The sequence below is a fragment of the Neovison vison genome, chromosome 9, assembly GCF_020171115.1.
Source record: "Neovison vison isolate M4711 chromosome 9, ASM_NN_V1, whole genome shotgun sequence".
Taxonomy (NCBI): domain Eukaryota; kingdom Metazoa; phylum Chordata; class Mammalia; order Carnivora; family Mustelidae; genus Neogale; species Neogale vison.
Genome location: NC_058099.1, coordinates 59998102 through 60024872, shown reverse-complemented (window position 1 = coordinate 60024872; position 26771 = coordinate 59998102). Strand labels below are relative to the sequence as shown.

General features: G+C 37.8%; 1 protein-coding gene across 38 annotated transcripts in view; it reads right to left on the bottom strand.

Annotated features, from left to right (window-relative positions):
• PTPRD (protein tyrosine phosphatase receptor type D) overlaps positions 1-26771 on the bottom strand; it is a 2250073-nt gene that overhangs the window by 5196 nt on the left and 2218106 nt on the right. For all 38 annotated transcript variants that reach the window (XM_044265686.1, XM_044265656.1, XM_044265663.1 and 35 more), the window contains 5 exons: positions 7837-8122; positions 7245-7423; positions 6304-6430; positions 4957-5082; positions 1898-2052 (listed from right to left, as the gene is read on the bottom strand). In XM_044265686.1, coding sequence (XP_044121621.1) covers positions 1898-2052; positions 4957-5082; positions 6304-6430; positions 7245-7423; positions 7837-8122 — 873 coding nt within the window. The remainder of the gene's footprint in view (positions 1-1897; positions 2053-4956; positions 5083-6303; positions 6431-7244; positions 7424-7836; positions 8123-26771) is intronic.

Genomic DNA, 26771 nt, shown 5'->3' with positions numbered 1-26771 from the left:
TCATTTATTTGGGGATGTAGCTGACAGGCATATATAAATAGTGTGTCCCTTTACAAGCTGGTTTTCTTTGCTTTGCTTTTTTTTTTTTTTTCTTTTAAGATTTTATTTATTTATTTGACAGAGAGAGTAAGAGAGCATAGCAGGGGAAGCAGTGGAAGAAGGGGAGAAGGCAGCTCCCCACTGAGCAGGGAGGGAGCCCGATTCTTAGCTCCATCCCAGGACCTTAGGATCATGACCTGAGCTGAAGGCAAACGCTTAACCATCTGAGCCACTCAGGAACCCCTCAAACTGGGTTTTCTAGAGTCCAAACCAAAATGTAAAGTGAGACTTTAAAATCCAGGGGTAATTTTTACACTGTGGCTAAGGATGTCCAGGTGCAGTGAAGGCTCCCTGTTAAGATAGAATAGATGACCTTGAAGGTCCCTTTCAACCTTGAAAGTCTCTCTTACTCCTAAGAGGCTGTGATTTATGATCCTTTCCTCCCCCTTTCTGAATGGCCTAGGCATTTCAGAGTCTATTTAATAGGGTATAGTTAAACTCATATACTAAAGGAATATTTAAATCATTCTGTGACAGCAAAAGCAATGAGAAGTAACACACATTTATACATTTATGGTAATGTCTAAAGTTAAACATATATATTAAATATATTCTTTTTTATAGTTTATGCTAGAAAATTGAGAATTAGCATTTGGGCAAATTATGTGGAAAGTGAAGGAGAATATCCAAGTAATTTCAGTCCAGTCTATACTATCTACTTTGAATATTTGAGTCCATATGTTGTTCTCTACATGATCTTTGGTTGTCTAGAGTAACCAAACTCAACACAAAGCAAATGTGAATAAAGAAAGCCAGCTGCTCATTAGAATATATCATCCCTGGGGAACATCATGCCCTCAAAAAGATCTTAGAGAGATTCTACGATTCTGTCATAGAGCTACATGATGACAGAAGTGAGGCTAGAATTCAGCTATCTTAAAGCCCGAGTTGAATGTTTCTTCCATTTTGAGAGCTTGTCTCCCCTTTCACTAAGACTCATAGTTTGTAATCTGTCTTTCTCTCTTTTTCTTTTTCCTCCCTCCCTTCTTTCCTTCTTTTTCTTTTCTTGAAGCAAAGTAAACTGTTGAACTCTCTCAAGATTTTGACCACAGAAAGAGTAGAAACAGACTTCAAATTGCTAGAATCTGAAAATATATTAGTGTAAAAAAAAATTAGGTGAATTCCTTTTGCTGGAAGGTTTCTGCCTAACAACTTCCCGAAGCACTAAATTTATGGTGAGTGTCCTTTCTGAACCGTTTACTTGCTATTTCTATTAACTTCAATGACTTGAATTATAAAATGCTGTGGAAACTATTGAAAATAATTAACTTGAAGGTGCTTCATTTTCTGATATAGCGACAATTTTCAGGCAAATTGCAATTTTGACCGAGGTACCATTCTAATCATTTACTGACTGGCAAGAATTAGTATTGTCATTAAGGCTGGATAACTATTTACGTTTTCGTAAAAAGACAAACACAGGAGATAGATACAGAAAGACAGTTATGAGTGTAATGCCATGGAAATAAAACAAGTAAAACATGATTAACTGAACAAATTTTCACCAGCAGATGTACCAGCAATTCCTATTCAGGTAAACTAGGCAGTTTGGTGTTTTTTACAAGAAGTAAAATTTGGGGATAAAAATTTTACCCGTGGTTATTTTCATTTTATGGAAAGAAAGAGAAATGAGTCCATGCTTAAGATTTTACAATGTATTTCTGAGAATAAAATATCAATTATGCAGATTCATTCCAATTAGCAAATACGGACAATGAACAGACAATAATGCACATTATCAAAGTTATTAGCACATTAATCATAAATGGAAGCTCATCATTCTTGATTCTTCACTCACCTGCAATGGACTGAAATGGGCCCATCTTGGCCAAACTGCTCTTTTGTTTTATGAACTTGGCCAATGAAGTCAATAAATCCTTCTCCAGACTTTGGCACTCCTTGTTCTGGCCAGTCAGTGAACTGGAATTGCCTCACTGTTCGGGACTGACCGTCCTTCAGAGAGAAAGCCACATACCCAGCCACAAAGAAGGATTGCCAGGAGGATTCAGCCAGTGTACAGACCACAGCAGAAAGAGTGAATTTTTTTTTTTTTTTCAGAAAGAAGAAAAAGTGGGGGGGTAAGAAAAAGTTAGAATCATATTTAACTAGAAACTTAGTAACAAGTGCGTCTTATCTGTTATTAACACTGTTTATAGTCACATATATTTAAATTGCAAATTCATTCTGGCAATGTCCAAGTAAAAACCTGGGTTCTTGAAGAGTCATCCAGTTCCCATAATAGTAAATGCTTCTGAGGCCCAAACTTTGCTTTCAAAACCAAAGTGGACCACTATACTCTATTTCAAAAATTTTAGAAATCAATTAACTTAAATTGAAAAGAGCACCCACGCACGTCATCCAGACCAGAGATTTTGCTCATTGTCACAATAACTTCACATCCACTGTGCTTGCTTATTTCTAGCACTGTCAAGTGACAAATAATGACACTGAAAGGATCTGACATAAACTGGGTAGCTGTTAACCTGGATGCCCCACATGTCTCAGAGGCATACAATTTCTAGCTGTGGCAGTGCACACAGAATGTGCTATGCAACTATGCTGTTGAGTAAGAAGTGAGGCGTCCCTCAAGGAAAGGAAAGAGATTATTAGCAAATAAACACTTTATTCTGAAAAAGAGGACTCTTCTGGCTGACCACAGGAATTAAGGCTCTCATAGGGGGCTTTAACAGGTAGACCGAACAGTGGAAAGAAAACAAGCTGGACAGAAGAGGAGTCTTTTCTAAAGTGATTAGGCAAAAGTGCTCAGACTCATGAAGTATAAATGGTTTGAGGAGGAGCTACTAATGTGCTTCTGATTCCTTCTAGAACAGTGTTTTCAGAAGCACAACAAAGGCAGAAGGGACCCTCTGTTTCCAGAAATAAGAATAACAATTATGCCCACCAACTTTCTTCTCTGAATCCACTGAGAGGAAAAGAATTCAAATTCCAAGCTTGGAGAGACCAATCTTGTTTGAAGAGGCTCTGCTCCCAGTTAAGACCTCCATTTGTTTCTCCTTTCCATTTTTGTAACACCTCTCTCCCCTTTAAAGGCCTTTTGGATATGGGTGTGCATGTTCCCCAGTAGACAAAGACCCAATCTTTCCCATTCAGTCATATTGAGAGATAGGGATGGCTTAGCTCGAGGTGGGCACATATCAACTGTCCTTGTGGTTTCCACAGGAACAGGGCATATTCCTGATAGCATCATTTGATAAAGCAGGAAGAGCACATTAAGTTTGTGAGAACACTCAGAAGTATGAAAATAACTGCTTGACCCCATTATTAACTTATGGATGGTTACCATGGAAGCATGATTTACTTCCCTCTGTTTCTGGAAAAGGTTTGGAAAGCACAAGAAGGAAACCAAAGGCTGGGTAAACAGATTTGTCCTCCTCCAAATATCCCAGAGATTTCATTTCTGACCACAGTTGCTTTTAGCAGCAAGAAGAGGTCATGTGCACAAACCCTTCCTATTTAGAGGAAAGACCGGCTGATTCCATTTAAAGGTTACCTGTTTAACAAAACTGCGTTCCAAGTGCCAACTTGGAACTGGAAAGTTCAGATTAGAAACACACTAGGAACACAAACAGCAAATGCGATGGCAGCTAGGAAAATTATAAAAATCACAGGGGGCCTTTTTTAAATAGAAAGAATGTGAACAGGTTCTTACTTCAATATTTCCTTTGATTTTTGGGATCAGATTTAATTTGGGCAAGTGAGGAGTGGTAAAGAAGGTGTGTCTGCTATTTGCAGGGCCTGGACCCTAGTCTTTATCATCAGAAATGGTTGGTGAGTTTGCTTGGAATGTACTGAAGATTTTTCACTCATATATCTATCTTCAAATTCTGAAAGGACACTTCGACAGACTTAACTGCTGCCTTGAGTACGGTCACCTTCAGAGTAGTTAAGATCTCAGACTTCCTGGGATTAACAGGTCTATCACCTGGGCCAACCAGCCTGCTAACCATTTTCTCTTTCACTTTAGGGCAACAGCCAGGGCATGGCTTTGGGGATTAGCAGACAATCTCTAAACATGCGTATTGGTTGGAAAAGCTCCTTTCCAGGAAAAAAAAAAACAAAAAACAATGGATCAAGTAAATAGCTCTGTCCTGGAGTTTTATTCAACCCACCTACTGTGACAGTTCCAAAAACAAAGCAGGGCTTTGACTGACCCCACTCTCTCCTAAGATGTGTTTGTAATCATGGTTTGAAAGTGGCCAAAGGCAGGGATATTAAAGTTTATGCATAGAACATCTTACATCAGGGCTGAACCTTGGACTCAGCAATCTAGATAAGAAATGCAGAATGAAAATTAGCCAACAAGGGTCATGGGTGCACAGCTCTCACGGACAGACACATTAGCACACTGAGGAATAAACCATGCCAGGAATCAAATTAGAATGTGCAAAGCTTGTCAGAGTCTTCTAAAGAATGCCATTTGCTCGGCAGTTTTAAAATCATACCAAATTAACCTCCAAGCCCACATGACCTAAAGGGCTTTCCAAAACAACAACATATTTACAGCCTCAAGTAATGAAGAAGTCAAAAAGCTACAAAGAGAATGAGCTGAGAAAGTGAATGTAAGCATAGCAAACCAATCAGTAAATGCTTCCCAGGACACACACTTACCAAGTATATCCCCAAAGTTGGGCTGCCAGATGTTATGTTTGAACGGAAGCCAACCCTGGGTTTGTGAGAACACTTACCAGACAGAGGAAAAGTTACTCTTACATTAAAAAACAAAACAGTCCTCCAAGATCAGTTATTTCTTTTCATTTTGATAATATGATCACTTGGCAAATATTTCTCCCAAAGCTTTTCAGCTAAAGGTTAATAACTTAAGATTGGTCAGCTTACCCTGGCATCTGTGACCTTGAATTCTCTTAGGATATACTGTGGCATGTTGTACTCAGCCATGGGATCTACAACAAAGTACTGGTATCTTGCAGATCGTTCTGCTGGCCAGTATTGGTGACATTTCTCCTAAAAGGAGAGAAGATTAATGTCAAACTATATAAAGTACCAATAAATTTTTATCTATCATCTATCAATCTATATATTTAATTTCTTTCTCTCAATGAAAGTTCAAAATTCAAGGCCATTCCAATTACATGTGACACAATTTTCTCTTTGAAACGAAAAGTTCCTTGAAAATAGAAAAATCATATGGTTTAATATTTGCTCATGGCATCAAGCACAGTACTTACATACAGTAGCTTATTAATACACATCAATTGAATTAAATGCTTTGATAGGGCACCTGTCTTCATACCTACAATTTCTCCAAATACTAACATTGGTCCTTGGATATAATGCTGGCCCTATCAATCATGCATTGCACCATGAGAACAGACTTGCGTTACTGTGTTATGGAATGAATAGGACCAACAAGTGTGAATGTATAAGGAAAACTCTATATTGATCTGGTCTCGTCTCCCTTGTCAGCTGAGGAAACTGGAGCCCAAGAAGTATTAATGATCTGGCTAAAGCAGAGAATAAACTATGAATATTCAGAATAATCAGGTTACTTTCTTAGTTTGGCATTTGTTGCTCTCTTTATTCACTTTAAATGAGGAGTTTTAGACCCATTTCCACATTTATGCAAGGAAGAGAGAAAGAAAATATCTTAAACAAATAGAATAAAATGGTTACATCTATTGAATCTAAGTGGTAAGTCCTTAGGTATCTCTAATACTATTTTATGTATTTTTCAGAATAATCACTTTCAAAAAGTAGATCTGAGATGACCAGATTATATTCTTGGAAAAACTATGTAGCTTTCTAACACACTATTCAATATGGTGTGGAGGGTGGGCAGGTAAAAATTTGCTTCACAAGTGAAAGAAAGTCAAGTTTCTTCACACAGAGAAATGATGGCACATTTGCTCATGAAACTCCAGCTTGTCCAGGGTGGAAGGAAAAAAGACTATGCTGAGAGTTGGGACCGATGTCCAACAGGGACATCTGTTTCTTTGCTCCTATGATCACGTCGCACTGGAAACAAAATACCAGCTCTTTCTTCAAAACGAACAAATTAATGAACTTGATGTGGCTTTGCAAATTAAAAATCAACAAAAGAGTAATGAATGGTCCATAAGGTGTCTGGAGAACTCTACATTTCTAAGAAGTGATGCTGGCCCCTAGGTTATTAAGATCAAATCATCATTTCTTCATGGAGTCAATGTCTTATGAGAAGACACTTACTCTGCCCATCTCACGCAGCTTGGTGAGCATCACAACAATGGTGGAATTGTGTTCCCAGAGCATTCGCCAGAAATCTTCGGTGGTCTCTGCCAAGGGCCCCTGGGTAGCGATGTAGGCTTTCTGTTGTCTGTATTACGGAGAATAAAAGTAGCATGTTAAAGTAATCAGAGAACATGCAAAGTTTCACATTTGGTACATAAACATCACCCAGTAATGAAAACTGAAAACATATTATCAGGGCAATTACAGTAAATGTCCATTAACATTGTGTAAACAAATGAGAATATTTACATTTTGGGGGCTCTGCAAAAGGAATTGCTTTGTTAATATTATGATGTATGTCTTTATCATTATTATTTAAATTTTAGTGCAATCCTAATAGCTCAGTTTCATATATCATACAAGTCACTTAAGACACAGTGGTGTTTAATTTTATAGATATTACTTTACACAATCTATTAAAATTATGAAATATGGTTTAAAACAGCTTCTTCATTAAGCCCTCCCACAACCCAGTGATTTTTTTTTTTTAGATTTTTTTATTTATTTGACAGGCAGAGATCATAAGTGGGCAGAGAGACAGGTAGAGAAAAAGAGGGGGAAGCAGGCTTGCCACTGAGCAGAGAGCCTGATGTGGGACTTGATCCCAGGACCCTGGGATCATGACCTGAGCCAAAGGCAGAGGCTTTACCCCACTGAGCCACACAGGTGCCCCTATAACCCATTGATTTTTGAAGGAAGAGTGCAAAAGGCCAGATTAAAGATTCTATGACTTCTTCTTGTTCTTAACAAAAATAATAAAAAACAAATACCAAGGGTCTGAATGCTGACCTATGCAGAAAAAAGATGCTTTGAATTGAGATGAAATTCATTCTGGCTGTGAAACTAGGGCACATGTAAATATCAAGGCTTTGGACTGTCAGGGGAGCAAGAGTATATACCTGTATCCATCAATAAAACTGGCATTGATGTAATCAGATCCTTCTACCCCTCTGATAGGCTGCAGGCATACCCTCGTAGATTCATATGGCATAATATTAACAAGGCGATTTTTGAATTTATTACATGGAAGATTGGCACTGATGAATCTTGAGGTGTGAGCTTTAGAGCTGGCTAGACGCTGTTGAATAAAAGAAAAGAAAAAAATCTGACAAAGATAATTTCAGCCTATGGTCAGATGCAATGTATTCAAGATTTCCTCTTTAGATATAAAGCTTATGTTTACTTTAAAGCAAATTGCAGTGCTTTTCACTTCTACCTAACGATTCCATATAGTTTACCAAATTTTTAAAATACGTTCTGAGAGTAGGATCTCTCAATTTAAATTAGGGTACAAAAGAGCTCGAGGTATTGTTAGGAAGCAAAGAACAGAAAAGGGAAAGAGGAAGAAAGTGTTTTATAGTCAGACACTTGAGAAGGTCAAGTGAATCTTGTAACTTCAGAATTTGAAAGGTTAAGAAAGTGAAGCCACAACTCAAAGACAATCCCAGAATGACTTGCTCCTGAATTACCACATCACATCCAATATCATACCTTAAATTCAAGCTCCATTCCTGTGACATTCTCTCCTGCTTCAATTTGTGTCAGCTTCTGAATGTAGGCATACAAGTTTCTAGCTGGCACTTCGGTATTTCCACAAGTCACTGCTTCTAACAGTGCATCATGGATAAAGATGTATTGGTCTTCTGTTTGAACCATGTAATTCCTCTGGGCTCTCATTAAAGTTACATGGCCATAAATATCTACAGTTTTTTCATGCTTTATTCTTTCTAACATAGCATCTATTACGATGAAACAACCAGTCCGGCCAACTCCCGCACTACAAGAAAAACAAAGAGAAAAGAGAAGTCCAAATAAATCTATCAGAACACCAAAACATAAAAAATTATTTCAATTCTCACAATTCTCAAGTGGGCTTTAAACCCATTAATTCTTTTCAACTCTCTGTTGGGATTATTTTGGAGCACTCTAAAGTAAAAGGTATTATCAAGTCACTATAACCAGAAGACAGGGAATCAAATACCAAGTAAAATTAATTTGGTTTCAAAATGTAAAAAATTGAATCCAAAAATATTGTGGTCCTTGATCATATAATACAAAGTAGACATTATTTTGAAACTGTTAAAAAACACAAACACTTAAGTTGTTTATACTAGAAGATATTTTAAAAATTGGTTAAGATCTAGGGATGCCTGGGTGGCTCAGTTGGTTAAGCAGCTGCCTTCGGCTCAGGTCATGATCCCAGCATCCTGGGATCGAGTCCCGCATCGGGCTCCTTGCTCAGCAGGGAGCCTGCTTCTGCCTCTGCCTGCCATTCTGTCTGCCTGTGCTTGCTCTCTGTCTCTGATAAATAAAAATAAAATCTTTAAAAAAAAAATTAGTTAAGATCTAATTAGGCTTTATCTTTTTGTAAAACTTCTCCATCTATTTCACTTCAATTTGTGAAATAAAAATTAGAAAATCCTTTCTGATGGAGGCATAATACTCCATAGTGTATATGGGACTGGAAGAGATTATGCTGAGTGAAATAAGTCAAGCAGAGAGAGTCAATTATCATATGGTTTCACTTATTTGTGGAGCATAACAAATAGCATGGGGGACAAGGGGCGTTGGAGAGGAGTAGGGAATTTGGGTAAATTGGAAGGGGAGGTGAACCATGAGAGACTATGGACTCTGAAAAACAGTCTGAGGGGTTTGAATTGGCGGGGGGGGGGGTGGGAGGTTGGGGTACCAGGTGGTGGGTATTGTAGAGGGCACGGCTTGCATGGAGCACTGGGTGTGGTGAAAAAATAATGAATACTGTTTTTCTGAAAATAAATAAATTGGAAAAAAAAATTAGAAAATCACTCAATCTGAAACAGTTCATATTCTAAAACCCAGCAAGGAAGTTTTAAAATCAACTTAGTGGGAAATAGATAATTAAAATATTAAAATGTTACACTCTAAGAAGTGCAGGGTATTTACAATGAAAATAAATTCCTACTAAAAATATAATCACTAGAGAGTAGGTGTGCTTTTTGTTTTTACTCTCTTCTCCTCAAGAGTCGAATGTATTTTGAAATTCCAGGTGAAATTCAAGTATTCTGTGTGGGAAAATAAAAACCTTAGTCTTTGTTACTGAAGATCCTCTGAGGTATTTTTTAAACTCCATTACTTTGGGACTTATGGGTCATTTTCCAGTTGGTGGAAACCAATTCAAAGAAGAGAAGGTGAGAGAGTGAGCCAAACCCAAAGACAAGATCTGCTGGTCCAAGGAGATAATCTAATTTACTGAACTGGATTATAGAGTCAGGTGGTTGAAACATTGGAATTTCCTCAAGTGTTGAAAAGAATACTGACAAAATAACATGTCTGTTTTTTTAAATCTCTATGTAAGCCTTGTTTGTCTCTTATCAAACTCTTTAGAATGAGTCTGTTTCTATGTCAAGTATGGTTGAATCCAACATATTTTTCTACTTTTTTTTTTTTTTAAAGATTTTATTTGTTTATTTGACAGAGATCACAAGCAGGCAGAGAGGCCGGCAGAGAGAAGCAGGTTCCCCAGGGAGCAGGGAGCCCGATGCGGGGCTTGATCCCAGGACTCTGCGATCATGACCTGAGCTGAAGGCCGGGGATTTAACCTGTTGAGCCACCCAGGTGCCCTATTTTTCTCCTCTTGATCATGGATATTTACCTGGCTGGGAAACATGTAATCAACAGGAATAGGTATCCATCACCACCACAGACACTAAGCAACAGACAGTCTCTTTCATCAGCTACATGCCACTGTTTCTTGTCATTTCTGTATCTATGTGGTTATTTATTTATCCATCTGTCCACTGACACGTCCTTCTCTCTCTCTCTTTTATTTGTTTATTTCTTTTTAGAATTTATTTATTTATTTGACAGACAGAGATCACAAATAGGCAGAGAGGCAGGCAGAGAGAGAAAGGGAGAAGCAGGCTCCCCACTGAGCAGAGAGCCAGATGCAGGACTCCATCCCAGGACCCTGAGATCATGACCTGAGCCGAAAGCAGAGGTTTTAACCCACTGAGCCACCCAGATACCCTGTCCTTCTCTTTATTCAAAGAACTGCACTTTGTTAAGTAGCATAGGGAATACAACATCAAAGATGACTTACATCATGCCTTTAAGAGCTTAGCATCTGTCAATGAGATAAAAGGTTACTTAACCATTTATACTAAAAGACAAAAAGAGAGAGAGAGAGAGAGAGACTAAGGAGGTGGCAGTTCTGTGGATGATAGGGCATTTGAACCACGACTTGGGAGGGTAGGAAGGATGAGGCAACTGAGGAGGCTAGAATAGCAAAAGAGAAACAGTGGCTTTTGCAGTCAGACTGTTGGCTATGGGAGTTACATGAGAAACTTTCCATTGGCCTAGTGAGGCACTTGAACAAGGAACGTACCAGAAGTCCAAATGAATGAGTTTAGTGAGTACTAGGGTGCCTGACACAACTGAAGTGGCAATTTCTCTAGTGCCAAGTGGCCACAAGGTGGTTAAGTAAGCATTTTGTAACAAATAATACCTTCATTTGACTACTGAGCAGTACCGATCAAACCTAGCTTCCACAAAGTGACATGCCATTGAGATGTAATGCAAAAGCCCATGGAGACAGAGTCTTTGAAGTGACAGAACTATTTTTTAGCACACAATTAGAGAGGTCCACAAAGTCCCATTTTATCTAGTTTTTTCTACCAATAAACCTAAGAGAGGGCGAATTTTTCCTGTCATTCTCCATCCCCCTACTTCCTCCCCTGCCCCAGGCAGGATTAATCATCCTCTGTTCCTGATCACCCCAGTACAGTCTCAGTCACATCACATTATTAATTAACCTGGTGGGTCTGCCATCCACAAATCATGGTGCATTACAGAAACTACATTTTCTATTACCTTTGTGTGCCTTGCACCAAGCATGCAGTCGGTGCTCACTAATGTTTGTAAAATAAGAAAATCAGTCAGGATTGGCATCAGAGCTCTTATGTAACGAGCAGCCATCCATGTTCAGCAAGCCCACTGAGGAAACAGGACTCTTCAGTTAGTGAAAGAAATCCCACATTTGACAAAAGCTCAGAACTATGCAGAGAATGCCTGAAGACTGCTCCACAGTGCTGGGTCGGGAGACCGGAAAATGCTATGAGTGGCTTCTGTGTCTTGGTTTTCTGATCTGCCATCACAGTGCAATGAAAAGAAACAGAGTAAGACAGAATCTGGAGAACAGAAGTAACCTCCCACATTGAGGAGGTCCTAAGACTATGAGTAATACCTTTTTCTCCTTTTCTATATTGTTTCTCTTAGTTGTTTTCATCCTAATTGTGCATTGTTTCTAACTGGATACAGCTTCATGCAGTTCTTTATAGTGGAAACCATTCCATAAGCCTTATAACTGAGCCCTAAATACTAAGTCAGTTCTAGATAATGGCGGGATATTTACCCAAAATACGCATTAAGGACCACTCTCAAATGTCTGGATGATGCATAGATTTATATTCAGAGAGAAAGATATCACAGAATCTTGGAAAATTAATAGGAATGACTAGTTTCAAACAGTAGCAACCTCTTCATGGTGGTAATGAGAGAAGAAAATAAAATATATGTCTGAGTCTAAATTACAAACTGTGGAGAGAAAAGAAAGAAGATAGGGTATGCCTTAAGCAAAACCCATTTTTTAATCCCCCAAATTTGAAATACTATTAACTGCCCAATCTTAACATGTAAGATAAGGAAGGAGCTGACCCTTTTAACTTAAGCGTTACCTCTTCTTTAGGAGGAAGTGTTCTTAGGAGTTTTAAATGTTAGAGGTGTCTCTTAGCTTGAAGTAAAAAGGTACTTTTTCCAGATATCAACAGCTGGGGGTATTTGAGAAAAATCACTTTTAACTTCTTCCTTGCTTTCCTGTTTTTCTTAAATCGCGATAGTCTTTAAGTCTTAAGGCTTCAGAGTGTTTTCCAAACATAAAGGAATAAACAGTTACTTTGTAGGTACAAACTGCATTTTAAAATTATACCTCTGAAGCTAACAAAAGGCCTAGGTAGTGTTGATGCTGAGAAAATTATGATAAAATCACTGCAGGATCGTTTGAGATTAGGCTTTCAAAATCTTGCTTTAATCTACCCCTCAAGCTGTTCTCCACTCTATCCTCCTTTCCAATAAACAATACGTTACACTGGAAGAACTTTCTGCTTTCCCATATATTGTCACGGTAAACGAGATGGCAGTAAAGCTCCTTCCCACCATAGTGCTTGGTTCCCAGGAGGCATTCAGCAAAGGTCTGTCAGTTCCCTTTTCCCTTCTATGATTTATAACATTTGGAAGCTGCCCTCCAGTCCTCTAGCTAATGGTAAATGGCCAAAAAGGGACTCAAATGGAGGCTGTGTGGTGCTAAACTTTAGCACCACATTCCATGGCACTATCTTTGCTTCCTATTATTTCCTGCCAGTTGGATCAGAAAAAAAAAAAAGAAAAAGAAAAGAAAACAAAACAAAACAAAAAAGAAAAACACCTTTCTTGTAGCCCATCCCTCTAGAACACCCTTTTAGCAGAGTTCAATAATCCCAAGTGCAAGTTCCTTGAAAAGCTTTTTATTTCCCTTGGTTTCTGATACTTCCCTTGTGGTCGAAAGTAGGAAAATAGGGACCTTCAGGACAAAACCATGTGGAACATGCAGCCCGTGAGTTGAGCCAAAAGGGACTGTGATTCACATGGAATGGTTCTATTGACTCCATGACAGGGTAGAATTTCTAGCAAGTTGGAAACCAAGACCAAACTCTAAAAGCCATCTTCAGAAACCTACTGGCATCCCTTCAGATTGTGCCTTGGTGAGCCATGTTTTTTTCTGTCTAATGTCTGTACTGATTATCCTCATGCTTTGGATTTTTCTACTTGTATCTTTTGTTCTAATTCACACGCCTCAGCCAGCTTTCAAAATGTAGATAATGTCCCCAAAGTTCTGTCCTCCTTTCTCTCATTCCCCCTCATGATTTAACAATAATCTTAAAAAAAAAAAAATGATTCCTAAAGCAATAGACTTTCACTGAGCATAAGTGGAGACCTATATTTCAAGTTGCCTTCAAGTTTCTCTAAAAATAAATAGATTCCAAGATTAATCAGCATCTTCTCTGCTCAAATCTGCTCTTCCCTTTCTCTCTTTCCTTACTATTCAGGTCTAAAATTTAAGAATCAGTTTGGATTGTTTTTCCCTCCTGCCCTGCATGATAATAAATTATAAATTCCTGTGCTTTCAACCTCTACAAATTTTATTCAACTATTCATCAACAGTGTGCTGGAGCTGGAAAAGCCAATTGTTAAATTCTCAGAAATTTTGCTTAATTAAATATATTTAAAATAAAGGTATACTAAAACACAGTGCTTCTTACTTACTTTTCATTTATGCTCTTGAGCTGAAACTATTATATAATGGTGTACTACTGAACATCTCTCCCAAGTTTTGCATTCAGTGATGTCACATTTGTATCTTGAAATCAGATATGGTGGGAGGACTTACACCAAGGAAACTAGCAAAAACTTATTTTCCCCTCACAGAGCTGGTTGTTACACATTACCAGCACACACTGGCTATCCTGATTCATCCATGCCCACCAGCCAGGGACAGGCAGGAAAGTGCTCCTTACTTTGTTTTTCCATCCACATACTCTTGTAAGACTCAAATATTTATCCCACAAATATTTACTGATTGTCTACCACGTGCTAAGACTTCAGGGAAGTGGTGAGCAAAACCGACAGAATTCTTGGAGATTACAGTTTAGCGGGAGAATTAGACAGTAAGTAATCACATGAATAAGTAGGTAATTTTAAATCCCCAACCACTGCTATGAGGTAAATATACATCATGCTGGCTGAGTATTTTTGAGGAAATGTCATTTAAACTGATACCTGTTATAGACTGAATTGTGTCCTCTCAAAATCCATATGTCGAAGCCTTACCCCTCAATGTGACTATATTTGGTGATAGGGTCCTCAGGGAGGTAATGAGGTTAAATAAGGTCATAATGGTGAGGCCCTTACCCAGTTAGACTGGTATCTTTATAAGAAGAGACAACAGAGAACTATATATAAGTAAAACAGTTATTTTAGAGAATTACTGTTAATACAGTTATACCTTTAATAAAAATGTTTAAAGATTTTATTTATTTATTTGACAGACAGAGATCACAAGTAGACAGAGAGGCAGGCAGAGAGAGAGAGGAGGAAGCAGGCTCCCTGCTGAGCAGAGAGCCCCATGCGCGGCTCGATCCCAGGACCCTGGGATCATGACCTGAGCTGAAGGCAGAGGCTTTAACCCACTGAGCCACCCAGGCACCCCAATAAAAATGTTTAAAACAACACTTTTTTAAAAAATATTTTATTTATTTATTTGACAGAGAGATCAAAAGTAGGCAGAGAGGCAGGGAGAGAGAGAGGGGGAAGCAGGTTCCCTGCTGAGCAAAGAGCCTGATGTGAGGCTCGAACCCAGGACCCTGGAATCATGACCTGAGCTGAAGGTAGAGGTTTTAACCTACTGAGCCACCCAGGTGCCTCTTATAAACAACACTTAAAATGGAAAATGGAATCTGCCCTTTTTCCCCATGCTGCCTTTCGGCCACCCTGGCTTTCATTTAGTTACTCAAATAGGCTAAGCTATTTTCCATGCCAGGGCCTTTTCTTGGGATATTCTCTCCTAGAAATCTTTTCCTTCTTCAATCAATAAACCATTCTTTGTCCTTTAGATATTGTGTGTGTCCTCTAGGACTGGATGCCTTAAACAACAGAAATGTATTTTCTGTAAGTTTAGGAGGCCAGAAGTCTAAGATTAAGTTGCCATCAGGGTTAGTTTCTGGTGAGACTTCTCCTCTTGGCTTAAGATAGCAACCTTTTAGTTGTGTCTTGACATGGTGTTTCCCTGTGCATGGGCAGAGAGAGAGAGAGAGAGCGCTCTATCTCCAAATACAGTTACACTGGGGGAGGGAGGGTAAGGCCTTCAATATATGAATTTTGAGGGGACACAATTCAGTCCATAAAAGGTATCAATTTAAATCAATTGAAATTCTTTATAAGTGCTTTGCCAGCATGATAGACATGTACCTCACAACAGTTGTTGAAATTTATAATTATATATTTATTCATAGGGTATTTAGTACCCAATTCTCCTGCTAAACTGTAATCTCCATGAGGATAGAATCTTCCGTTCATTTCACTTACCACCTCGCTGATGTCTCAGCACATGGTAGGCACTCAGAAAGTATTTGCAGGATAATAGCATCACCAACTCTTGAGGGTTTTTTTTTTTTTGTCCTGATACATCTATTTGTTTGCTGGAATATGTCTTTGAATATTATTTTATGTAAAATATGCATGGATAGTATTATTCCTGATGCTTTGTCTACCTGAGAATATTTATTTGCTTTTACCCAGTTAAAACTGCGTTAAAACTCGGGAAATATTTTCATTATAAGAGTCATGGATTTCCCCAGCTCCAGGCTAATTAAAACATATTGAAAGCTTTCTTAGCTCTGGGCCTTTCCTCCTCTGTATCAAGTCTTCGTGTTGATATCTACCTTCCTTCCAGACTCCTCTCACATGCCATGTCCTTGACCAAGACTATCCCCTTTGGATCTCTGTGGAAGTGTAGACTTCTCTATCAGCAATTGCCTTACCTCATATTTGTTTTCTCATTATTATCTTTACGTCAATTAATAATCTCCTTGAGGAGATTGAGAGCAACAGCTTCCTTGTCTCTACTGTGTTTGACAATTTTTCATGGCAATTTCCATGCCAGAGAAATAGGAAGTCTTCAACTTGAGTTGCAAATTTTTTAAATATAAGTTTAAAAATCTGAAGTTGTTTCTTTGGGATCAATGACATTCCTCAAAGTCCCCTGGTGTGGGAATACTACTTTGATACATGTTTACAGAAAAAAGAGAGTTGTTAAAATTTGATGAGATGGAAGCAACCTGTGTTTATGCTCTACTCCAGTTGCTCAGAAACAACAAACCTCAGGCACCACTTTTTTCTTAAGAAACTGAACGCTGAAAATTCAGAGCTTTTAGAAGTACGCCAGCCTACTTTTGTTTGAATTTCCACATTTCCACAATAGCACATATTTTACTTCCTTCTCCAATTTGCTCTATTTTTCACCCATCAGTACTGAGTGCAGTGCACCTCTCAAAATGAAGGATTGTAGTTCTAAAAGCAAATGCATTTTTCTTTGATCCTGAAAAACTCAGCTCCCCATAGCAGCAATAATGACGGAACCCTATTTAGTGCTGTTTGTTTTTCATCATTTCAACAGCCTTCAACCTGAAACATGATAAGAACAGCAAAACTGATAAACCACCCTTATTTTTATCTGTTTTCTGTCGGAGTAGTTGCCAAGCATAGAGACAGATTTTTCTAAATATCTTAAAAAAAAAAAAAGTGCATAACCCTGTGCTTCAAGCTGAGGCCAGTACAATTCAGAACATTTATTATGTTACAGAACATTCCTGCAAAAAGGGAAGAGGACAGCACTGTTAAATCAAGTCTAGCATCAGGTTGGTTCCTGTATCCCCTGAAGTAAATCCAACTTTCTGAGCTAACTTCCAGTGAAGACAATGATGCCACCAAAGCAAACCAAATTATTGACAAAATTTTGCCTTAAAAACAATAGCAAGAAGAATAACAACAACAAAAACCGTTTCAGTCAGTGATAGACATTCCAGTATTTATAAGCTGAAAGACTATGCAACCCATTGAGCAAGTACGCCTACTAGGAAATTGTTATTACTTCAATATTATCATTCATCCAGTTACAACATTTGTTTTCAATTTCTAAAAACATGATTGAGTTAGTCCCATGAGTTGAAATATGCTTAATGTCCCGTGATGCGATACGGTAGTAATGTGCAAAAGGAAAACATTAAGAGGCATAAGGGGGCTGTTTTGTACTAAAATCATTCTGGGGATGTGCTTAAAAGTTGGCTTTTCTGATTAATCTGGTGGAGTGTTAATGTGGACGCTTTACTGATACTTCAATGATTTGGCAAAAAAAAAAAAAAAGACAATAGAATTAGGAGATTTTACAGATCATTTAGTTAGATGCAAAGTCAGTAAAATATGAACCAGGAATCTTGGTGAGCATTTTGTACATATATCAGCTCATAATTAGATTGGATATTACAGTTCGGCTGCAACAAAAATGGCATTTACCAACTGCAAAAACACAAGAAAGGACACCTATGAGAGAATGGATTGAGTTTTATGACCGATGTTTGCAAGATTAGTCAGATGACTGTCTTGCTATAACTGTGATGTGATTTTGATATGGCTGTCCTTGTAAAACTCTTCCTTCATTTATTAGTTAAAAATTAACATTTAACTTAACATTCAACTATACTGGGAAACCCCAGAGTATTTAGCGCTTTCTACAAAAAACTGACCCAGAAGTAGCTTTGTATCACATCCTCTGGCATCTCTTTTACCTTGAATGACCAGAGAAATTATGCCAATTCCTTTGACATAAATATTCATCTGCTTGATTTACTTTTATATATTATAAAATAAAAACTAAATATTTTGAACAAACTGTCAATTAAAATTTTCCATGCTATTAAACACAGACTAAAAGCCTAGGTTTTATAGTTGTTGGAGGGGGTAATTTTTGTGTTCATTAAAATTTTAAGTGCATGTATTCTTTGACACAGTACATCTATTTATAGAAATCCATCACTGAGGCATATGTATACATATTCTTCCTAAGAGAATGTTAGGAAGGGATTTTCATTGCAACATTATTTGAAATAGTAAATTAATTATGTAAAACAATTACTATGACTAAGGAAATGGTTAAATTAAAATATATAAATACCAGGAATACCAGTAAAAAGAAGGAGGCAAAGCCACACATTAATAAAAAAAAAAAATTGTCCAAGACACTATTTAGCCCACCTAACTATGTTGCAGACCAACAGGCACATCATGATGCCATTCTTATTTTTTAAAAAGACCATACAACAAGATTACATATTTTTATATGCATACATGTTGATGGATAGGACTCGATCTGCAAAGATATACAAATTATTACAAAAGTTACCTCTTAGTGGAGACTGGTATTGGTTTTGGTGTTGTAAGGGGGTACTTTTACCTTAGTTGAAGTACTCAGTTTTTTAGATTAAATTTCATTTCATTATTTTATTTATTTATTTTTTTAAAGAGCGAGAACAAGCAAGCATGTGGGGGAGGGGACAGAGGGAGAAGGAGAGAGAATCTTAAGTAGGCTTCACACCCAGCACGGAGCCCAGTGTGGGGCTCCACGTCACGACCCTGAGGTCATGACCTGAGCTGAAATCAAGAGTCAGATGTTTAATCGGCTGAGCCACTCAAATTTTCTTTTGTTTGTTTTCTAAAAAAGGACAACATAATCATGCAATAATGGAATTAAGTAATATAGAATAATGAATAAAAGTTGCCATTATAACGATATTAAAGATCAATATACAGTTGAGATCTCAAAGAGATAGAGAAGAGATAGAGATCCTAAAGGTAGAATGCTATCCACTCTAGCTCAGGAATATTGCCCAGAGGTGGATTCTCAGGAGAAGTCTGGGCAATGTTGGCAACTCCTTACAACCAGGATTTGGTTCTGCCATCTGGCACAGGATTTTAAGGTGTGGGTTTCAGAAAACAGGGCAATAGAGAAGACAGCATAGAGAAGAGAATGCTTAATAATGAGTTAGAATAAACAAAAGTTAGGATGAGATAACCTAGAACCTTTTCACTCTAGGAAAAAAAAAGTGTCTTGCCCTCTTGGGTGGCATCCTCCAGTGATCAGAAGTTCATACTTCATCAACAGAGAAGCAACAGAAGCTAAGCACAGAGAATCTGACATGAAAAGGATCTTAGTCTAGAATATTGAGATATCAAGGATAACCTAGCCAGATCACATTAGGACATTTTATTTTTCCATCATGACCTGAGGGGGCCTTCTTAAAAAGAGTCTACAAAAAAATCCACATGGGCCAAATCATATTTTTTTTTCTTTCAATTATGTTGACTCAAACAAAAATCCTCCAAAGACTTCTGTCTTTCTGGCTCTGTCTCAACATTATCTGCCAAACACACTCCCTATTATTCTTATAATGTGGTGCTCAAGATAAATTAGAAGGCTAATATGTTTACCTAAAGAACCCTGAATATGCCATAGCAGGTCTTATTTTACAGATGGATTGAGGAGGCCACTGGGCACAGGTAGAAGCCTACTCAGCTGGCCCCAATAATTGGTAATTGACTTGAATCTGAATGAGGTCAACTGAATGATGCTATGGAAGAATATGGAACTATATCATTTTCACAGAGATTTTCTTTGTAAATGGCCTATCAGTTCAGTTCATATTCTCAATTATTTTCATAATGACACAAAATTATCTACATTTTGAAAGTGAATACAACCATTAACCAGGCCTGCCAGGTAAAGCTGCATAGGCTGTATACTGCTCAACCCAAAGAAAGTTATAGTCGTGTCAACTACAATGTGTAAAACCTGTTCCGTGAATGCAGCAGATTCACCATAGCAACATAAATGCCCTTATTCCTGACTCAGCTTAAGCAGAATCAAAGAGAAAAGTCAGGGGAAGGAAGCTGTAAGATATCAAACTTCAGCAATTGAACTTCAGGAACTTTATTTCAATCATTTTGGGAAATATGTCAATGTTTTCCCACAAGGGCAAGTTTTCAGGGTTTTAATTTTTCCTTTTCAAAGATGTTAGTATGTTCATTTAGACATAAATTGTCCAACAGTTTTAAAGGATCTAAATCAGGGGTTACAAATTGGTTTCTCTATGTTTAGTTTGGTCCTTTCCCTTGGGTCCTTTTGTTTGATGCCCACAAGTTTTTTTGTAAGGCAGTAAGAATCTCAGTCTCACTACCTACTGTCTCATACAGGGCCTGCCTCACTTCTTTATAACCCCTTGTAGGCCCCCAGCAGCCTTTGTGCTGTGTCCCCATGGATCTGATCTGGCTTCTTAAACTCACAGGTTTCTGAATTCCTGCATCAGTACTTCTCCTTACCTCTTCAAATTTGTCTGCTTACTTGGATTTTTCAAAGGAGGAACCTGAGACCTGGAGAGGGTTAAGAATTTGACCAAGATCTTGTGGCTATTAGAGCAGAGCTGAGATCTGAGGCTTAGGTCTATGTCTCCTCTTTCCCAGATTCATGCTTCCAGAAGGGGGTAGGGGTCGTTTACTGGAAACAATCTTCCTTAGAGCTCTCAGATGGACCCTAAATCCATGATTCTATCAATTTAGGCTTGCAAGAATGTAGGTCTAAAAGAGACATACTGTACCTACTGTACCTATAACTGTCCTTTAATCATGAAACATTAGATTCCCTGTTCTATTCAACTGCCCCAAGTGAAATGCATTAAGTGGCTTTTGAAGCACTGTCAAAATAGATTTTTGTGTACCTGGCTATATATTAACTAGTTATACTGATGTCAGCTCTATCTGTTCCAGATAGATGGATGACTTTCCGTAAGCATAGTATTCATACACGATGAGTACTTAATTAATACAGATGACTATTAAATGTATTTAGAATGATACACTGGTCATATTGGATGATGGGAGTAGAGAACTCTTCTCAGAAGAGAATGCCTCTTCTGAAAGGTAATATCAGAAGATGGAGAACATGGTCACAAGACTGTGACAACAGAAAGATGAACATATTCAATAATTCATTCAATAAATACAAAATGAGAGATTCCTCTTCTATCTATCTAGCACCAGGCAATGTACCACGAGGCATCAAAGCACACATTCCTTCAGTGTTAAAAAAGAGATTCCTGGATTCTGTCCTAGAGACTCCACTACTATAGGTGTGGAGTAGAAATCAAGACTGCATTTCTAACAAGCTCCAAAATGTTCCTATTGCTGCCAGTCCATTGGCAGAGAAAATACTCTTCTCATATTTATATAACTAAATAGGTGCAAAAAATGTACAAAATACATTAGTTATCTATATCTCTGTGTGTGTGTGTGTGTGTGTGTGTGTGTGTGTATAAATTTAAAAACAAAATCTTGGGGTGCCTGGGTGGCTGAGTCAGTTAAGTATCTGCCCTCGGCTCAGGTCATGATTCCAAGGTCCTGGGATTGAGGCCCACGGGTTCCCTGCTTAGTGGAGAGTCTGCTTTTCCCTCTCTCCCCCTGCCCGAGTTCAATCTCTCTCTCTCTCTCTCTCTTTCTTTCTCTCAAATAAATAAAAAAATGAAATCTTGAAAAAATAGTGACCTTTAAAATAAAAATTCTGACCTGTCATTCACATAGATTTTTTGACCTAACCATGTTAAAATTTCAATGCAAAAAGGAGATTGTGAAGTTTGCTCTGAAAAACGTATGTTCTTTTTTTTTTATTTTAAGACAAAATACTTTACTATCTCCAGATACCTGTACATATATGGAATTATCTTGTAATAAAACTCAGATGCCAAAAGCCCACTTTGCAAGTTTTTTTGTGAGAAACAACCCCAATATGAGAAAATCAGATACCATGTAATAAGACCCAAAAATATTTTTCCAAAGACAGAAAGAAAAATATCCAGGCAGCAGAACCCTGATTGGAAAGACACAATACAAAGATAACAGAACTATTTTTAAGCTACATTTTATGACTAGGGGCACAGCAAAATAGTTTGAAATAGAAAGTTTTCATGCTGATTACATGAAATCAAAATATACACTGTTCAAAGGCAGCTAACATTTTAAAAATGTAGTCTAGTTTATGCAATGAATTTCAGTGTTCTTTTAGTCTGGGAATATTACAAAAGACATTGCAGGTACAGCTGGGAAAACTCAGTGATACCCCTGTCCAGATCTCAGCTATTAGGTTATAAAAATATTTTCACATTTCCTGCAGATGTCTAGATTCCTTTCTTTGCTAGTAATTTTAATTCAGAACTCATTATTGACAGCTGTTTGTTCTGATAGACCCTAATTGCTCTTTTACCAGACTCAGCTGCAAGCGGGCTGATTTCCTTCCCCTTATAGAGTATATTACACATAAACACAGGCAGGAAAAAAAAAATAACCAATTAACTAAATACGTGTGTATAAAATGATTCATTGAGAGCACTGATCAAGTAATGTATCTAATGGCAACATAGGTCAAAGGAAATTACAGCACTTACCATTTACAGTATTAATTATATGGAAATATTCATAAGCATTAAAATATATAGATGATGAGTGGCAGCATGTGAGAATCTGCTCCTTTATTGATCGGTATGGGAGTTTTGACCTGCTCTGTTGTCAACCTAGACCATCTCAACCCTCCTTAAACAACCTGGGGTTTCTTGCTCCTGCGAGGAGGATGCCAAATTTAGCAGACACCCGATGCGCACAGTTCACTGCAGCTCAGAACTCCCGGGTTCAACCTATTCTTCTGCCACAGCCTCCCCAATAAATGGGATTACAGGCATGCACCATGGCAGGGGGCTGAAAATTCACCTTTTCATTAAAGAGACTTCTAAATTACTATATTTAAGTAATTGATAAGGCACTTAATCTATGGAAGAATTAACCCAATAACATCTGACATCCCATGTGCATAGAACTTGAGATGCCTGCCGTAACCAGATGGAACCTCACATGCTGTGGGGCTGTTTTGCTGAGCACCAACTCTTCCTTGATCTCCAGTCATGGCTATGGATGAACTGTTTTTCCTAACTTTGCAGGAAGAGGAGTACAAATTCATTGATGGCAAAGCTACTTCCCTTGGAAGATTCTCTTCAAAGGCAATGCTTCATTTTAGCAGCTCCCCAAGAGATACAGAAACAGCTTGGCAATGCTCATTCCATCACATGCCTCAGCAACCTTGCTCATGGAGTTTAGGCCAATTTGGGGACCCCAAGCTGCCTTCCTCAGTGGACTGGAACCCTCTGTACAGGAGCAAATCCAGAGCTGGGATTCAGCAGAGACCATATGAGCAGCAGATAATACTGCATCTGAGAAGAACAATAGCTTATTTTATTTCCTGTCTGTGTGCTCTGAAAGTGGAGGGAATGTGGTGATCAGGGATGGGCAACTGCTCCTTGTAAGGAACCCATTCAAGGAAAATAAACTTTTTCTTAACATCAGGGACACTATATGGTGCTTTCTTTTCTGGGGGCACTAAGTGCTTCTCTTTAAAGACTTAATCTACCTCATATAGGGAGGAAGATGTTGGGAATGGGATGCTTATTACCCTGATAATTCTCAGGGTTGCAGCATACATTTCCATTAATACCAGACATAATGGTAATTAGGATGCAAGCCCTAGACTCAACATTTACAAAGCCTCACATATAATGAATAAAGTGTCCCACAGGGCTTGGTGCCCACAAAATCTGGTCCAGAGCCTACTTCCAGCCTCTCTCCCAACCAAATAACAAGAGAAACCGTTTGGCATTTTAAGAATAATGCTACTGCCCTTTTTAAATGTTTTACCTATACAACACAGATTATACCATTTAGAATTCTTTCATGGCTTTGTTCCTGGAATCGTTTTGGATAAGGACACTTCCAGTCACGTTCACTTATCCATCAAATATCTATTAAGCATTTTTTTTTCATGTGTACCATAGATCCAGGGAAGACAAATGTGAAGCTGAACTCTTAGATACCATTTCTGACCTCATATCTCTAATAGTTGGATGTTATAGTACCGGGAAGAAACGCAGTTTCTGGCTATAGAAGTTAATACTGACCACACTAAAGAATCCCATTTTTTTTCTTAAAAGTTCACTTTTTAGTGATTAAAATAATTTAAACATAATTGAATTTTTGGCTGCATTGGTGAAATGGACTGTTTTGTTTTCACGTAAGTGTGACAGGGAAAGCACTGATGTGATATGCTTGTTTTATGAGTCAGTTTGGCAAGTGGAAAGAACATGGACTTTAGAGATTCAACATCTGGCTCTTCCATCTGCTAGCTGTGTGACGTTAGGTCATGTATTTATCCTCCCTAAGCCTCAGTTTTCTTATCTTTAAAATTTAAACCCATTCTAAAGGTTGCTATAAGGTTATTGTTGGCAAAAAAAAAAAATCCCCTTAATTATATATTCTTTTTTTTTAAGATTTTATTTATTTATTTGGCAGAGATCACAAGTAGTCAGAGAGGCAAGCAGAGAGAAAGGAAGGGAAGCAGGCTCCCCACTCAGCAGAGAGCCCGATGCGGGGTTTGATCCCAGGACCCTGGGATCATGACCTGAGCTGAAGGCAGAGGCTTTAACCCACTGAGCCACCCAGGTGCCCTAATTATATATTCTTAATAAATGTTCATTTCCTTACTCTTTTTTCTATGAATTAAGGACCTAGAGTTTAATATTTTAATTCATTGGCTAATGGCAGAGTAGCTAACGCAATTTTTGCATGGTTTATTTTAATGACCTATACTAATGAACTAATGAAACTAATATCCCATTTTATATCCTGATTTCTATCTTGTCAAGATAAAACAATGCCATATACAAGTGAATCAGATTTTAGACTTGAAAGGGATATTAGAGATGATCTAATCTAGTGGTTCTCAAAGTGCTACCCCTGACAAGCAGCATCCTTTAGGAACTTGTTAGAAATGAAGATTTGGGGACCCTACCTTGACCTAGAGAATCAGAGACTCTGGGGGTAGTGGCAAAAACCCTGAGTTTCAATACGCCTCTCAGGTGATCCTGATGCATGCTGAAGTTTGAGAATCACCTCCAAGACAATCCTTTAAATTTAACAGATGGAGAGTCTGATTCAAAGGGGCACATGCATCCCAGTGTTTATAGAAGCAATGTAACCACAGCCAAAATATGGAAAGAGCCCATATGTCCATCTAGAGATGAATGGATAAAGAAGGAATGGTATATACATACAATGGAATATTACTCAATCTTAAAAAAGAACGTGATCTTACCATTTGCAGTGAGATGGATGGAGCTAGAGAGTATTATGCTAAGTGAAATAAGTGATTAAAGAAAGACAAATACCATATGATTTCACTCATATGTGGAATTTAACAAACAAAAGAAACAAATGGAAAAAAAAAGAAAAGAAAGAGAGAGGCAAACCAAGAAACAGACTCATAAGTATAGAGAACAAACTTATGGTTACTAGAGGGGAAGTGGGTGGGGGGATGGGTAAATAGATGAGGAGGATTAAGGAGTGCACTTGATGTGATGAGTACCAGGTGTTGTACGGATATGTTGAATCACTTTATTGGACACCTGGACCTAATATTATACTGTATGTTAACTAGAATTTGAATAAAAAACAAAACAAACCAAAAAACAAGAATGCCAAGGGTGAGGGGAGTAGAGTTTCAGGTTTAAATAAGTTTCAGAAATTCCCCTTTGAAAGTTCATAACAGTAATGAGTACTATATAGGATTGGGGAACTCTGTTGTAAAGTAATTTAACTTAGTTTAACCCATTCCTTTCTTAACTATAGAAAAAACTCTCCAGATAACATCTATTAACAACTCAGTACAGAGTCTACACATACACTAATTAGATAGTCTGAATTCTGTTTTTATATTTCTTGTGGAGTAGAGAATGGGTATGGAAACTATTCATTGGATTATGTGTACTGATAATTGTTTGGGAAAAACTCAACATTTGGATTTGCAAAATTGCTATTTTTATTTCTCTTTTTTCCTAAATCAGGTAGCTGATAATTTCTAAATTCAGCTTTATTTTCACAGACTAAAGCAAGGAAGCTTTAAACAGGGGAGTGTGAGGCATTGAATGTTAAATAAGAGTGGTGAGCCTATGATGAACTAAGACTTTTAAAAAATCCTTAATTTTAAAATAAATGCATTGAATAAAAAAAATAGCTGTCTGCAAGTCAAAATTTGCTAAGTACAGTTTTGGAAACAAGCTCTCCAAAGAGGGAGGTTGTTTCAATAGTCTGGAACCATTTCAAAACTTGATGCCATTAATAGGAAGCTATGGCATGCTCATGGATTAGAAGAACCAGTTTTGTTAAAAAGTTTATTCTACCTAAAACAATCCATAGATTCAATGCAATCTGTATCAAAATACAAGCAGCATCTTTCATAGAACTAGAACAAATAATGCTGCAATTTGTATGGAGCCAGATACATCCCAAAGAGTCAAAGCAATCTTGAGAAAAAAGAACAAAGCTAGAGGTATCACAATTCTAGGTTTCAAGGTACACAATAGAGCTATAGTAATTAAAACAGTATGGTACAGGCACAAAATTAGACACACAGACCTGTGGAACAGAACAGAGAGCCCAGAAATAAACCACGTTTATATGGCCAATTAATCTATGATAAAAGAGGCAAGAATATACAATAAGAAAGATAGTCTCTCAACAAACGGTGCTGGGAAAACTGTACAACTATGTGCAACACATAAATGAACTCAAAATGGATTAAAGACCTAAATGGGAGACTTGAAATCACAAAAGTCCTAGAAGAAAAAAAAAATAGACAGTAACCTCTCTGACATCAGCCA